At 37.8% G+C, this 15,585-nt stretch overlaps 1 protein-coding gene across 1 annotated transcript in view; it reads left to right on the top strand.

Annotated features, from left to right (window-relative positions):
* The first annotated feature begins 705 nt into the window (after positions 1-705).
* lpcat1 (lysophosphatidylcholine acyltransferase 1) overlaps positions 706-15,585 on the top strand; it is a 94,701-nt gene continuing 79,821 nt past the window's right edge. The window contains exon 1 of the mRNA XM_041248443.1: positions 706-1,173. Within this exon, the coding sequence (XP_041104377.1) occupies positions 1,048-1,173 (126 nt within the window). The 5' untranslated portion in view covers positions 706-1,047. The remainder of the gene's footprint in view (positions 1,174-15,585) is intronic.

The raw sequence follows: 15,585 nt of genomic DNA, 5'->3' as shown, positions 1-15,585 counted from the left end.
AAAATGGTCCCGCTTCACTCCTCGCTCCTCTCTGCTCTACTCACGTGCTTTGCACCAAACAGAAACCAAATGTCATTGGGTAGGTTCCTCTCAGTGCATATGTTCCTAGACTCCGATAATATAACAACAACAACAACAACAACAACAAAAAATAATTTGCATTGATCTATCTATCAGTATGATCCATTGCACAGAACAGTATTACCTGTTTTTTTTTTTTTTTTTTTTAATGTTTTGTAAACTATGTATTATAGTGTATAACAGTTTTTTAAATTTTATTTTTATTTTTATCACACAATAAATCATGGTATTCGGGAGAAAAAAAAGTGTGTGTGTGTGACAACAATGACAATACACACGGGCAACAACGTATTAATCTAAACACCAACGCAATACAAAAACAGACATGTCCCATCCTTAACTTATACTCCTTAAATTACTCTCTGTACCATTTTACTAATATTCATTATTTTATCTGCTCTGGTTAATCAATACTGCTCTTTGTATAACACTGACTTACTGTAATTTACTGGTGTTACGTTAATATTTCAGTTCCGCTTTTTAAAAAAAAACATTTTAATGCTGCCAGAGAAGAAGACACTCTCCCGCACCCTCCCCTTCTTTGCTTACTGGTTGTAAAGCGCCCTCGTGCAAGTGAAGTATCACGCAGAGCTGTGTTGCTGCTGCTGCTGCTCACCTCCAGAGAACAGTGATGTCAGCGCTTAGAACTCAGAACGCATGCGTTTATCGGTCACAGCCAGGCAGGGGGATCCTGTTTGTAGTCAGCCAAAGAGGAAGACATAGGCATCTGGCTTGGGTCATCATTGCGTTCAAGAAAAGCATTCGCTAGCTCCAAAAAGAAGACCCACCCTCCTGCCCTTTATTTATCCACACCATTGAAACGACAGTCTGAGAAGCAAAAACGCAGCTTCTAAAAAAAACAAAACAAAAAAAAAAACACATAGGGAGACGAGCTACGAAGCGGACACAGGAGCGATATTTCGCCCCCAGCTTTTGTATTATTAAATCGAGTCCTCACTTTAGAGGATGAGGTTGGCGAGAAACAGCAGACGGTGCTCAGCAGTAGATGGAGATGGGAAGGAGGAGCTGGCTCCCCCATTCAGGAACCCCTTTGTGCATGATATACGATTCACTCTACTGCAGAAAGCACAGGTAAGAGCACATGATGGAAAAATAGCAATAGGGTAAACGTACAGCTGTCTAATAATAATAATAATACTACTAATAATAAAAAATAAATAAATACATTTTGCTCAGTATATCATTGTAAACCCAGGTGATGCTTGCCTAGTGCCAAGACAAGTGTGCGTTGTCTTATCCTAAACTTAGAAGATACTTAATGTTTCACGAAGAACTAGTCGAATTGCATTCTAATTAACATGATGGCAAATCAGTGTAAATAACTGTACTTGACACTGTGAGTTGGGGGTGCTGCAGGCATTCCAGGGGCCTTTACACTTACATATTATTGAACATCATGCTGACCGAAGTCTCCAGGGGATGGGAGAGGGGATTATATAAACAAGAAACACATTCATTAACAGATGTACTGTACATTATATTATTCAGTTAAGTACGGTATTGCCTTGTGAATCGTTCGATATACCGTACCTAGAGTAGGCATTCAATATACTACGACGTAAGCGCAATTATCTTGATGCAATTATAAGACACAGTACTGTGTTGTCCTTTAGAACATTATTATTTGTTCAGTTAGATTTGTGTGTAAAATCATCAGCACCTTTATATTGTGGCCCAACTAAGTACAAAATACAAATGACACATATCCTAGTGCTATCATACGTTGTAATGTCAATGTGTTATTCAACCATTTATGCAACAGTCTGGCGCGCAGCGTTCCTTTACATTACAACACCGTGTGTGTGTGTGTGTGTGTGTGTGTGTGTGTACGTTTGTAGTTACTTCACCTTGTGATATTTTAACAATCGCTGGGAAATTAATTACAGTATTTTCACTATTACCTTAATCCCGCTGTCTCAATTGCTAAATAAGCAGAGTATGTTTTTGTATTTTTTTTTCTTTTTTTGCATGTAAATGTTTATCTGTATTTTTTAAAACCACTAACAGAAAACTGCGGTTTAAAAGGTGTTTTAAAATACCTAGAATGCAATTATGAACATAGCCTAAACAGATGGGGAAGATTTGTGTCAATTCATCCATCTGAGTGAGTAATTGACAAAAATAGACACCCGGATTTCAAGAGCTTCCTACCATAAGAAGGGACATTGGGACTGCGTATGATCTTTTATAATTGAGGGCAACTGGGTTGGATTTAACTGCAGTCAGATTTTTTTGTATCAAGGAGAATATTCGTCTACTTTTACAGTATACCTGATCTAACTACAAAAGCACTGGTGTTGAACCTGTTTTAATTAAGAAATCTTGCACAAGACATTCTTTAGAAGTACTGTCATCAGCAAAAAAAAAAAAAAGTAGTTGAGGCTCACCCTTTGGGATTCTAAATACTTAAGCATGTTATTACACGTAATTCTCACATACACTCCTTATTTTCTTTGCTTAGTAAAATCTGTATCACCCCTTTTGAGATCATAGAAACAATACATTTATTATTCTTACTATTTATTTATTTATTTTTGTAAAAATGATTTACAATTTCGTGTTGGAGAAATTTCATTATAGTAGAAAAAGGGGATAAAGGACAGCTAACATTTGGAAGATTAGTAGCCTTAGACTGTATGCTGTAGTTATGCTAACACTAATTTGACTTGTTTCATATTTAATGAAGCTTCTCTTGATGCTTAAAATGCTTTTATATGCTTCAGATTTAAAGTGATTATGTTGAGATAAGGCATCTGTACAACACAGGAAAATCTAATTTAAACTTTAAATAAGATGGAATTGAATACATATTATTAGAGGAGACCGGTTACCAGAAAGAGGTGGGGCAAATGCTAGGAAGTCAACAGTGTAGACAAACATGTACCTTACTTTATAAATAAGAAATCCTATTGGAGATAAATATGCAACAGCTGTGTCTGATTGTGAGTATCTAGCTATGTAAAGTACCTCTACCTGTGGATCTTTCAAGACATACTGGCCAGGCACATCACTAGTTAAAATTGAATTGGAGTACAGGTAGCAACGCGTCTGATTTCCTTTAGCCACTTGGTAAACTGAAACCTATTTTGATGTATGTGTGTATGTATGTATTTGCAATTTGTAGTGGGTGTTTATTTTCAGAAACTGTTTCAAGGTGGTTAACTGAAATATATTCTTGGTGTCTATGCTGACACAAGCTGTACATCTGCTTCCTGCTCTGGTAAACTGTTTAGTGTCAATTGTCAGGCTGTTCCCTACAACAGCATCTAAATAGCTGGTATTTTTGTGTATATCGTCTGGGGTTGCAGAAAATGTGTTACGGTCTGTATTTTGTTGTCCAGAAAGACTGCACTTGTTACAGCTTTATGTTGCAGTGCTGATTAGTTTGTCCAGTTTCCTTTCCGCTTCATAAATTATGACCTCCATTTGGACAGTAGCAGTAACCCAGGTCTAATTGGCATAGAACTGCATTGACTGAATTCATTTTACTTTGTCAATTGCACTGGAGAGGCTGTGGGCCATAACATTATCACGACAGCATGAGAAAGTTCCCATTCCTGTTTATATTTTGTAGGGTCACAATTAAAAAGTATACCTTTATTGGATTGTTTGTATTGTAAATCGTTTAGATTAAAGCACACTCTACACAAAAGTCAAACGCTTAATCTTATTTTAAGTTTTTCATTGAGTATTTCCAAGCATAAGCCCAGCAAAAACTGCTTCATGTTGAAGACACAGCACAAATTCAGAGCTGCACTCACATGTAATTAGGTAATGTGTAAAGATTACATAAATTTGCAGACTTATTGCCAATTCTTTCATTTTATTTGTATTATGAACAAATGACCATAAGAGGGACCAAACCAAAATTATGAATTGTATAAAGTAAATATCAGGACTTTTCAACACAAGATGGTATGATATATCTCTGAAGCATTGACCTTTTTGTAATTAAAAACATTGCAATTTACAGCAGACGCAACAATAGGTAGGCTGACTGATATGTAGTGTAGCTGGATAGTTAAAATATGTGTTTGTTTCAGTTATTTAGTTTAATGAGTCAAGAAATGCACACATTTCAGTTGTTTGAATTCCATTTAATTTCATGTAGAGACGAAAACAATGAGCAAGGGACAATGGCTTTGTTTTATACTTGTTGAAATTGATGCAACAGATTAATGCAGTGCATGCAACAAATTACAATACATCACCAAAACAAGTATAATAGAGCAATACAATACAAGTATCAGTCTGTAGCAAATCCAGTTTCTGACTAAAAAGGTTGACAGAAACCAGATTGGTCAGTTTTAAAGCCCTGTAAAAACTATCTGCTGCTCCAAATTCAAATGAGTGTCTACCGAAAGTAGATGAAACCGTTGGAATTGACAATTTTAAAATGCATCAGAGTGCGTTATTTCTGGAGGTAAGCTCCGGGTACAAATCTGTTCCCTGTTTATACCAGCAGTGGGTATGACTCACAGGCTGAATGAAAAGTCTAGATCAGAGGTTGTAATACAGTATAACAGTAAATTAACATAGTCAGCACTCATATACGACGTTCAGATAGACGACAGTCGCATTGTATGAAGAATAAAATCAACCCCTGTTTTTTATTTTATATATATATTTAATGTCATTGGTATTCAAAGTGGTGCCTGTGGGCAAATTCATGCCCACGAAGCCAGGCCATCGTGCTGTTGTTAAATTATGGTTCCTGAACACATTTCTTTCGGGTCGTAGTGTGGGGAAAATAAATAAAGCTTTAAACATGTTTTCCAACAAAAGCGTCACAACAGTCTGTTGATAGTGCTGCTCTCTTATGCTTTGGTTGTACGTACTCTGCGATACAGAGGTTAGCTGGGTGGGACATAAACTGTGTCTGCTTCAGTTGCAGGTAATGTCAATAAGTTTAACCAGTAGGAGAGTCAAATATCTGACAAGTTTTATGCAGTTGTTCAACCATAAGCAAGCAGAGGCCGTTCACAGTATTCTACATGAAAATTGAAGACGAATGAGTAGCCAATGGGAAAGTAAAAGATCTGACAGAGGCGGGGTGATAAATATGTTAGTAAGCACTGAATTTCGGCGACTTATTGAGAAAAATAATACATTTCAGTATTTAGAATTTAATTTTCTCTTTATATATTTTTTAATTTTACCAGACAAGGGAAGCACATGGTCCATTTAGTTACGTATCCACTTTCTCTGAATAATTGTACTGCAGATGAGCAATTAACAAATTTGCCAAATTGAAACAAAGCAAGATGCTGTCTGTCCTCTTTTACTTTAGTTTATTCATGGTTATGTTTGTAAACGTGCTATTAAAAAATATTTGCATTGTGTATTTTATATAAATTATTTAAATAGTAAGTGCACCACACACAATTACTACTGCCTGAGCTTGGCCTTATCAGAGTGAGCTAAGAATAACTCCCACTAAAAAGCTTAAAATATATATATATATATATATATATATATATATATATATATATAAAATATAATAATTTTTTGTGTTATAAATAGTATACTCTCTGTGATTTGAATTTGTATATTTTATAGAGCATATACAGTGGCTCTCAAAAGTATTCACCCCTCTTGGACTTTTCCACATTTTATTGTGTTACAACATGGAATCAAAATGGATTTAATTAGGAGTTTTTGCCACTGATCAACACAAAAAAGTTCATAATGTCAAAGTGAAAAATAAAATGTAGAAATTGTTCTAAATTAATTACAAATACTAAACAGAAAATAATTGATTGCAAAAGTATTCACCCCCTTGAGTCAATATTTGGTAAAGGCACCTTTGGCAGCAATTATAGCCATGAGTCTATTTGGATAAGTCTACCAGCTTTGCACATCTGGACACTGAAATTTTGCCCATTCTTCTTTGCAAAATTGCTCAAGCTCTGTCAAGTTCATTGGGGACCTTTGGTGAACAACGATTTTCAATGATTTCCACATATTCTCAATTGGATTGAGGTCCGGGCTTTGACTGGGCCACTCCAGGACATTGACCTTTTTGTTTTTAAGCCACTCCAGTGTGGCTTTGGCTGTATGTTTAGGGTCATTGTCCTTCTGGAAGATGAATCTTCTCCCAAGTCCCAGGTCTCTTGCAGACTTCAGCAGGTTTTCCTCCAGGATTCCTCTGTACTTTGCTGCATCCATTTTGCCCTCTATCTTCACAAGCTTTCCAGGCCCTCACTCAGAGAAGCATCCCCATAGCATGATGCTGCCACCACCATGCTTCACGGTGGGGATGATGTTCTCAGGATAATGTGCGGTGTTAGGCTAGCTCCAAACATAGCACTTAGCGTTGAGGCCAAAAAGCTCTATTTTGGTCTCATCAGATCATAGAATCTTCTTCCACATGGTCTCACAATCTCCCACATACCTTCTGGCAAACTCTAGCCGATATTTGATGTGAGTTTTTTTCAACAATGGCTTTCTTTTTGCCACTCTCCCATAAAGGCCAGTTTTGTGAAGCACTTGTGCTATTGTTGCCATATGCACAGTGTCTCCCAGCTGTGGAAGACTGTAATTCCTTTAGTTTCCATAGGCCTCTTGGTGGCCTCCCTGACTAGTGCCCTTCTCACCCGGCTACTCAGTTTTTGAGGACGGCCTGTTCTAGACAGATTCATAGTTGTGCCATATTCGCTCCATTTCTTAATAAAGGACTTTACTGTGCTCTTGGGGATATTCAGTGCCTTGGAAATGTTCTCATATCCTATCCCTGATTGGTGCTTTTGAAGAACCTTATTCCAGATTTGCTTTGAATGTTCCTTCGTCTTCATGATGTAGTTTTTGTTAGGAAATGTACTAACCAACTGTGGGACCTCCCAGAGACAGGTGTATTTAACCTGAAATCATGTGAAACACCTTAATTGCACACAGGTGGACTCCATTCAACTAGTTATGTGACTTCTAAAGACAATTGGTTGCATCAGAGCTTATTTAGGTGTGTCGTAGCAAAGGGGGTGAATACTTATGCAATTTATTATTTTCTGTTTTATATTTGTAATTAATTTAGAACAATTTGTAGATTTTATTTTTCACTTTGACATTATGGACATTTTTGTGTTGATCAGTGGCAAAAACTAATTAAATCCATTTTGATTTCATGTTGTAACAATAAAATGTGGAACTGTCCTAGCGGGGTGAATACCTTTGAGAGCCACTCTGTGTGTGTGTGTGTCTCTCTCTCTCTCTCTCTCTCTCTCTCTCTCTCTTCTCTCTCTCTCTCTCTCTCTCTCTCTCTCTCTCTCTCTCTCTCTCTCTCTCTCTCTCTCTCTCTCTCTCTCTCTCTCTCTCTCTCTCTCTCTCTCTCTCTCTCTCTCTCTTGCAGAGAGGTGGAACGCCGGTGCGGTCTCCGGGAAATCTCTCTCTCTTTATCTTTATCTCTCTCTCTCTCTCTCTCTTTAGTTTGTTGTGGGAAGGTTTGTGTCTTTTGGAACTAGGAGGTCAGATCCTCTCACCCGCTCTCTCACCCGACACAGGGTCCGTTGCCTGCCTGACCCCGGGGTTTCGGTGGAGGAGTGCCTGCTGGCAGTAGGAGAGGTGGTGGGGTTTGAGAATATTATGTCGGCGTCAAGAATGAATAAAGCGCTTAATATTTTTTTGGATTGTATTGGTATTTAAGCTGGTAGAGGAAGGATTTACAGTTGTTGAATTTTTGGGTGTTTGTAACCCCGTACGAAAGTTATTATTTCTAATGTGCCTCCGTTTTTAAAAAATGAGCCATTAGAAAAGAATTTAGCTCGTTTTGGTAAACTGGTGTCCCCGATTAAGGGAATCCCGCTGGGGTGCAAAAATAACAGTGTTAGGCACGTCATGTCGTTTAGAAGGCAGGCGTTTGTCTTACTAAATGATCCTAGTCAAGTCATTAATGTTGCCTGGAATTTTAACGTGGAAGGGATGAATTGTGTGGTGTTCGTCAGTTCCGAAACGATGAGGTGTTTTTACTGTGGAGAACAGGGACACCAGAGGAAAGCCTGCCCGAGAAAGGAGGCTAGAGCGGAGACAGGGCAGGATCAGGGCGATGCTGGCGGGGAGGAAGTCGGGGGTGTTGGGGAGCAGAACCACCAACACCACGGCCTTGCACAAAGAGACCCAGCCGCAGCCTGTCACTGACGGGTTCGGAGGATAATACCGCTACTACTGAGAATGGTGAAGAATCATTCAAGGTAGTAGCGAAAAAGACACGATTTCAACAGAAGGATGGCAGAGCGCAGCCAGTGCAGAACTCCGAACCCGTGCAGACAGGGAGACTGCGGCCTCCAGGCGGGGCGTCAGTCCCTCCCAACGCGGAGGAAGAGAGCACAGCGCAGGGTGAGCCGGGCGCGGTGCAAGACTCTCCGCTAGCTGAATCTCAGCCGCCTGAAATAGTGACGGCTGTGGCAGAGACCGGTGTCGAGGAGTCGGAGGGAGCTGCGGAGGAGCGGATTCTCGGGGGCGAGCGAGAGGACAGCGCGGATGAGATGGAGGGGGAGCTCTCTGACTCCTTGCTTATCTCAGACATCCCTGATAGCTAACCCGTCAGTAAGAAAGTTATACACGCTTGAGCAGGTAAATGATTTTATGATAGAAACAAAAGGGAAAAGGGGAGTAGAAATAGAGAGTTTTTTCCCTGATCTAAGGTTATTTCTCCACTCCGCTCACGTTATAACAAGGAAAGCCACAATAGAAGAATTTGATCAGCCAAAACGTTATAGATTAAAAAAAAATTGTTCAGAAAATTAAAAAGGATCTTAAAAGTGGTTCAAAATCTCTTGTTTAAAAATGGCTGTGTTTTATGAAACTTCTTTTATTACTTGTTTTAGTGTGTTAGTTTTTTTAGCTATGATGGAAAGGTGCGTTTTTATTTCTTTTAATCTAAATGGCTGCAGACAGTCTTTTAAGAGGGCGCAGCTAGTCTGGTTTTTAGAGCAGAAGCAGGCGGGGGTGGTGTTTCTGCAGGAAACGCACTCGGATCAGGAGAATGAGGAGGCGTGGCGAGCGGAGTGGAAGGGGCTGTGCGTGATGAGTCACGGCGCTAGTACTAGTGCAGGAGTAGCCGTGCTTTTTAAACCCAGCCTGGGGGCAGTTTTACTAGATATGGATGAAATCGAGAAAGGGAGGATTTTAAAAGTAAGAGCTAGGCTGGGCAGTACAGTGTATGTTTTTATTAATATTTATGCCCCCAATAGAGGGGGGGAACGAATTTTATTTTTTAAGAAATTAAAGCAAGCTCTTTTTAATATTAATAATAATGATGTGGTGGTAGTAGGAGGAGATTTTAATTGTACTGTTAATTTTAATATTGATAGAAATAATGATGAACCACACCCTCAGTCCTCCAGAGAGTTGGCTGCATTGTTAGAGTCCAGTGACCTGGTTGACATATGGAGATGCCTGCACCCCAGTTCAAGACAATACACCTGGTCTCAGTATCACACAGACTGTGTATATAGAGCAAGACTAGACCGGTTTTATACTTCTAAAAACGATTTAAATAAATTTATCAAAGCAAGAATCATCCCCAGTAGTCTCTCTGACCACCACTGTCTATTAATTACAGTAATAATTCAATCAGAACCCCACAGAGCATCTTACTGGCATTTCAATGTAAAATTATTACAAGATGTAAAATTTAAGCAACAATTCAAACTTTTTTGGATAATTTGGAAAAAAGAAAAAGCACAATATAAAGATTTAAGACAGTGGTGGGACATTGGCAAAATACAAATCAAATGTTTTTGTCAACAATATACTATAAATGCAACCAGGTCACTGAACACAGCCGTGAGAGAACTGGAGTCCAAAATCCTCCTCCTAGAGGAAAGTTTAAATTCAGAATTTAAAGAACAGACCCTGGAGAACCTAAAAGAGCAGAAAATCGCGCTGGGGAGCTTGCTGAAGGAAAGAGTGAAGGGGGCGATTGTGCGTTCCAGATTCATGGAGTTGAGAGACATGGATGCCCCCACTAGTTTCTTCTTCAACCTGGAGAGGAAGAGAGCGGACAGTAGACAGCTGTGTTGTATCAGGACTCCTGGTGGGAAAGAACTGCACACCCGGGAGGAAATCAGCAGAGAGGCGGTGCGTTTTTACAAGGAACTTTATAATAAAGAACTGTGCAACATAGAGGACACTGAGCGGCTGCTCCAGGGGTTACCCAGCCTCAGTGAGAAGGAGCAGATTCAGCTGGACGCACCGCTGACCCACCAGGAGATGACCGCCGCTGTCAAGCAGCTCTCCAGCGGAAAGGTTCCCGGGATCGATGGACTGCCAGCAGAATTTTATAATAATTTCTGGGATATAATGGGGGAGGATTTGCTCCAGGTTCTGAGAGAGAGCCTCAGCCACAAGGAACTGCCTCTTAGCTGCCGTAGGGCAGTGGTTACACTGCTGCCCAAGAAGGGAGACCTATGCCAGCTTAAAAATTGGAGACCTGTGTCAATTTTATGTTCTGATTTAAAGATTTTATCCAAAACAATCGCTAATAGATTAAAAAGTGTTATTGGAACTGTAATACATATGGATCAAACATATTGTATACCGGGTCGCTCTATTTTTGATAACTTGTTTTTTATTCAAGATTTTTTAACTGTAAGTGATATAGGTGTGTTCTTATTAATTTTTTAATTGGACAGGCAAAATTGGCTATTTTAAAGACAAGGAAAAATCAACTCTCTGGTTCTGGACTGACCAGTTTAGTGGTTCAGTTCAGGGTGCTCGTGGTCAGCCAGATCAGAGTAGAGTTTGAGTATTTTAAACTGGTCAGTAACCTGGAGGACTTTCAGGAGAGGTGGTGTGTGGGAGACGCCTTGTGTGCTGTGAGTGAGGAGGGGGAGCTCCAGTTTTTGTTCTAATTTTATTTAATTTTTGTTTTACAGTGTTTTATTTTGGCTTTTATCTGTTTTCAACAAAGAAAAAAACACTGTTTAATATTGATTTTTTTAATGATCCTTTTATTTTGTTTAAAATCTGTTTTTAAGGAGAACACGATATATTTTAGGATTTTTTAAATTTTGCTCAGGCAGTAGGAATCTTAACTTTTGTTGTGTTTTTAATGGATTTTATTTGGAATATTTAAATAAAGGATCTTAAAAGTCAAAGTCTCTCTCTCTCTCTCTCTCTCTCTCTCTCTCTCTCTCTCTCTCTCTCTCTCTCTCTCTCTCTCTCTCTATATATATATATATATATATATATATATATATATATATATATATATATATATATATATATATATATATATATACACACACACACACACACTATATGTCACGGGAAGGCAGTATTTAAGTCAGCATGACCGCAAACAGCCAAGTAAGATCAATTTATGCCCGTGCCTAAATTACTTTTTGGGCCACTGATATATAACGTAACAAATTAATGCACTTACCCGTTACACGTGATTTCACCAGTTTTCTGATACAAAGCCCATCTCTTCAGTGTTAAAATGTATTTGATTATCCGTCACGTTCTACGTTATTTTTTCGCAAGTGCAAATCGGTCCATGCACGTGGCTGTGTGTCAGGACAGTGTGTCCAGGGCAACAGAAATAATGTAACAACAAATAAACAAAAGCGATTCCAGCTACAGAAATGTGAAACGGTTAACCATTAAATGTTTTTAGATACTCTGTGATGTATTATTATTATTTTTAATCTCTAATCTTGCTTTTGTGTATTTTCATTTGCAAGTACACTGTGAAATTAGAGCCTTATTGAGCAGCACTTGCAGTTCTGAATACTGGTTTCAGTTTTGGATAATATGATTTTTTTTTCTGAATCTTTTGATAAACATCGTTGCCTTTTACATTTTAAGCAGTTCTGTGCACGGTTAACATTTTGATTTAATTTTGCTGTTGGGTCGTAATGTTAAATTTTACATACTGCTGCAAATTAATATGTACCGGATAGCGTCTGTACACAGGCAGGATAAGATGTACTGGAATTGGAATTGTAGCAAATACTTCACTGGGATCGGTTGATTTCTGACGTATGATTTATAATTCTCGCTATTGTAGGGGGGGGGTCTCCAAGGACACAAAATTGCTAAGCTGAGGTGTGATTTAGAAAAGGTTGAGAAACTGATTTAGATGCTCACCTTGATGAATAGATTTGCAACTCCCTCAACAGTCTGGGCCAGTGATTCTTTAGTCTGAGGTTAAGAGGTCAGTACTGTAGATTGATATTTCTGATTCGAGGGAGCATCTTTTTCTTGTGGAAGAATTTTATTTGTTTCCTTGATCATTGCAGGTTTGATAATTCAGTGATTTAGATTCAACTATAGTCCATTATACTTCAGGTGTAAATACAACATTGCAACAGTGTTTCCTGTCTTGGCCCAAAAAAACAAAGACACAGCAAAACACAAATATAAGTCCCTCTTATTTTATGAAACTCCATATATAAACTAGTAATGTTCCAACAGCTAATAACCAATATATTATACAGGTTTTCCCTGTTGACGTAATTTTATGTGTTATGTTGATCTAAATAGGTTTGACAGTATAAAGTATTATTTCTTGTCCAGTACATTTTACTAGTCATCGGAACAGGTGTCACTGTTTTTATTTGTATTTAGAACGACCCAACCTCTAACCAAACCCACACCCTCCCAATCCAAAGACATTAGCACAAGCTGCTGTGGTCTCTACAAAACTAGTGTGGCTGCACCTGTTCATCAGTAATTGTTTTATTTAATTCAGGCCTATTTGAACTGTTAAAATATATCAAGTTACATGACTCAAGTCACGCAGTATACTTTCCATATGGCATGATCTATTGGTTGGTTAAAGCTTGGAAGCTGCAAATTATGTCATTTTCATAGGTGCCTTCTGTATCCAAATTGGGTTACTATTTGAATAATGGCAGGGTGATTAAGGTTCTCTTTGAATCTGCTGTTTTTAAAATATTTTTTTTTGATTTATACAAGATTTAACATTGTCTTTTTATTTTTCTAGAGTATTGAAAGTTACACAAAGTTAGTAGTGCATCAGTTAGGTCCTATACTGAGGATCGTATTCACTTGCAAGAAAGTGTAGAGGCCTACAGGCATTCCCAGGCTATTTTCAGAAAAAAAAGGGTGTGTTGTTGGTATGTACTGAACAATAGTCTATGGGTGGCTCAGCCATTACACACTGTAGCACACAAGTTTTGGGTTGAAATGCTCACTAGGATATCATGAACTGCTTTTACTAAACTCCAGCAATGTGCTTTATGGGTAATGCTCTAAATGGCGTGCTGACAGTTGGATGCAAAACAAGGTTCTGTACTTGGATCAGATTTATTCTCAAGGAACATCAGAAGCACAATGAACAAAAATAGATACAAAATCAAATTAAGCTTCACTCCATCTTCATTTGAACTGCTCTTTGACATACTGTAGATTTTACAACAATATGAACTATAAATAGTCAAAATTAAAACATAAGAAGTACTAAACAAAGTTTTTTTTTTTTTTTTTTTTTTTTTTTTTCACGGTTATGTTATGAGAGGTGCAAGGAATGACAGCATTACTCCATTCACAATCTGAAATCCGTTTACATTACAGTAATGTGGATAATACTGTGGCATAGTAACTGCTTACTATTGCAAACAAATCTGTTTTCAAGATGTATTCTACTGTCACAAATTGAATGCTGTATATAAATATACAAAAAAGTGTAATTTATTTAATTCTATGTTCCATTTCAATATGGCATTACTGTACCATAACCAGGTATATTGATAATGCAAGCATTTTTTAGAAGGGATGTTTAATATAATATACCAGATAAATGGTTGACTTAAAACAAGTACAAGGGTGAGAGTATCTAGCAGCAGTATAATACTTTTTTGGAACCATTTTTGAATCTTAGCAGACTCAAAAGTAATAAATACAAATATAGATGTTGTCAGTACTTGCAAAACCCCCCAATTTTAGTGGACTGTTGATACAAAAGCACCAGTGAATGATACAAATTAATAGTAAAACTGGGAGATACAGTACGTTAGTAGCTTTCCTGAGTTAAGCATACAATGCAGTAATTTGTTATTTCCACTTTCTGACTTTATGACTTGTTTGCCATCACCAGTCTTGTTGTTTTCCCACAATGTATTATAACAATACATATTGTGGTTTTCATTTTTCAGCTTTGCCATGTCTTTCATTAATATTGCACCACTATCAACAACAAGCTGACTGTGGTGATAAACCAAGCGACTCTATCACCGTCATAGTGATTGCTGGCAAATAAAAGTTCGGAGAAAACAGCGGCCCACTGGAGAGCCTTTTGTTTGGCCTGTTGAGTGTCAGCTGTCCATTACAAAAGCTGAAATTACAGATACGCAAGATTGAAAGGTTGCTGCTATCTACAGTGCATTTGTGTCCCCTAACAAGCAATATCTATTTGGCAACACGCCATAGTACAGGAACAAATGATCACTGCATTTTATCTGTTAATAACCCTTCTCTTTCCTTGTTTACAACTCACTCTGTTTGTAAGCTACCCTCAATCTATCTTTATTCACACACTCAGCATGCACATTCATTGCCATTCTCATCAGTACATTCCATAACCTACCGGTGAATAATATTTTACAGTTTACTCTTATTTAAGTAATTACTCCTTTCCTGTAATTTCTCTTCAACTAGTTTTTGAAATTTAAGGGGGCCATATTGGGGAAAAAAATAGTTAGGAGTAGGCGGGCCTGCACATTTAAGCAATAATAAATATTACATAACTTAATGTTCATATATTGAATAAGACTTACACATTTTACCATATGAGTAGTAATTCAGTTCAGTTTTTTTTTTTTTAATTGGGGGGTGGTGGGGTGGTTGACGATTGTTTTTTGTTTTTTTTTCCAGGTACTTTTCTGTATACACAATTCCAAAATTATTCCACAGAACAGAGCTCCCACAAAACAGCTAGTTGCTTTTTTAAACAACTCGACTCACACAGCACACAGGCAGTGCCGCAGCAGAGACAGGCAGTCCATCACAGTAATACCCATAAACCACCTGTTTTCTCATTATCCAGTGATCCAAATAAACATACACAAGCATTTTATACAAGCGTCATCGCTGGGCTTCTGGGTAGTGTAGTTTTCAAAGCAGTCTATTATTTTTTATAGAAGAATAACAGGAATAAAAGACTGTGCGCAGTATTTTATTTTATTTTTATTTTATTTTTTTTATTTTTATTTTATTTTATTTTATTTTATTTTATTTTATTTTATTTTATTATTTATTTATTTTTTTAAAGGTGCGGTTGCAAAGCAGAATTCCATTCCCAATATGCCAATTCAATTCCCAATTCCTAATTCCGCGATTCTGTACTTGATTCCGCGATTGTAGAAAATCAGTAGCCCTTAGGAGGCACACTTAAGTTTTCACATTTGGAGGAAGATAAGGGACAGTAAACCCCACAACAGAAAGTTAGGAAGGTGGAGTCCAGTTTTCTAACATGCCACTTGATCTCACTTTTATTCTCTTTTGTGTAATGGCCAAGCTCAC

Source organism: Polyodon spathula, chromosome 4 (genome assembly GCF_017654505.1).
Source record: "Polyodon spathula isolate WHYD16114869_AA chromosome 4, ASM1765450v1, whole genome shotgun sequence".
NCBI classification, from domain to species: domain Eukaryota; kingdom Metazoa; phylum Chordata; class Actinopteri; order Acipenseriformes; family Polyodontidae; genus Polyodon; species Polyodon spathula.
Note: the sequence above shows the minus strand (reverse complement) of the source record. Positions and strands in the feature narration are given on the sequence as shown.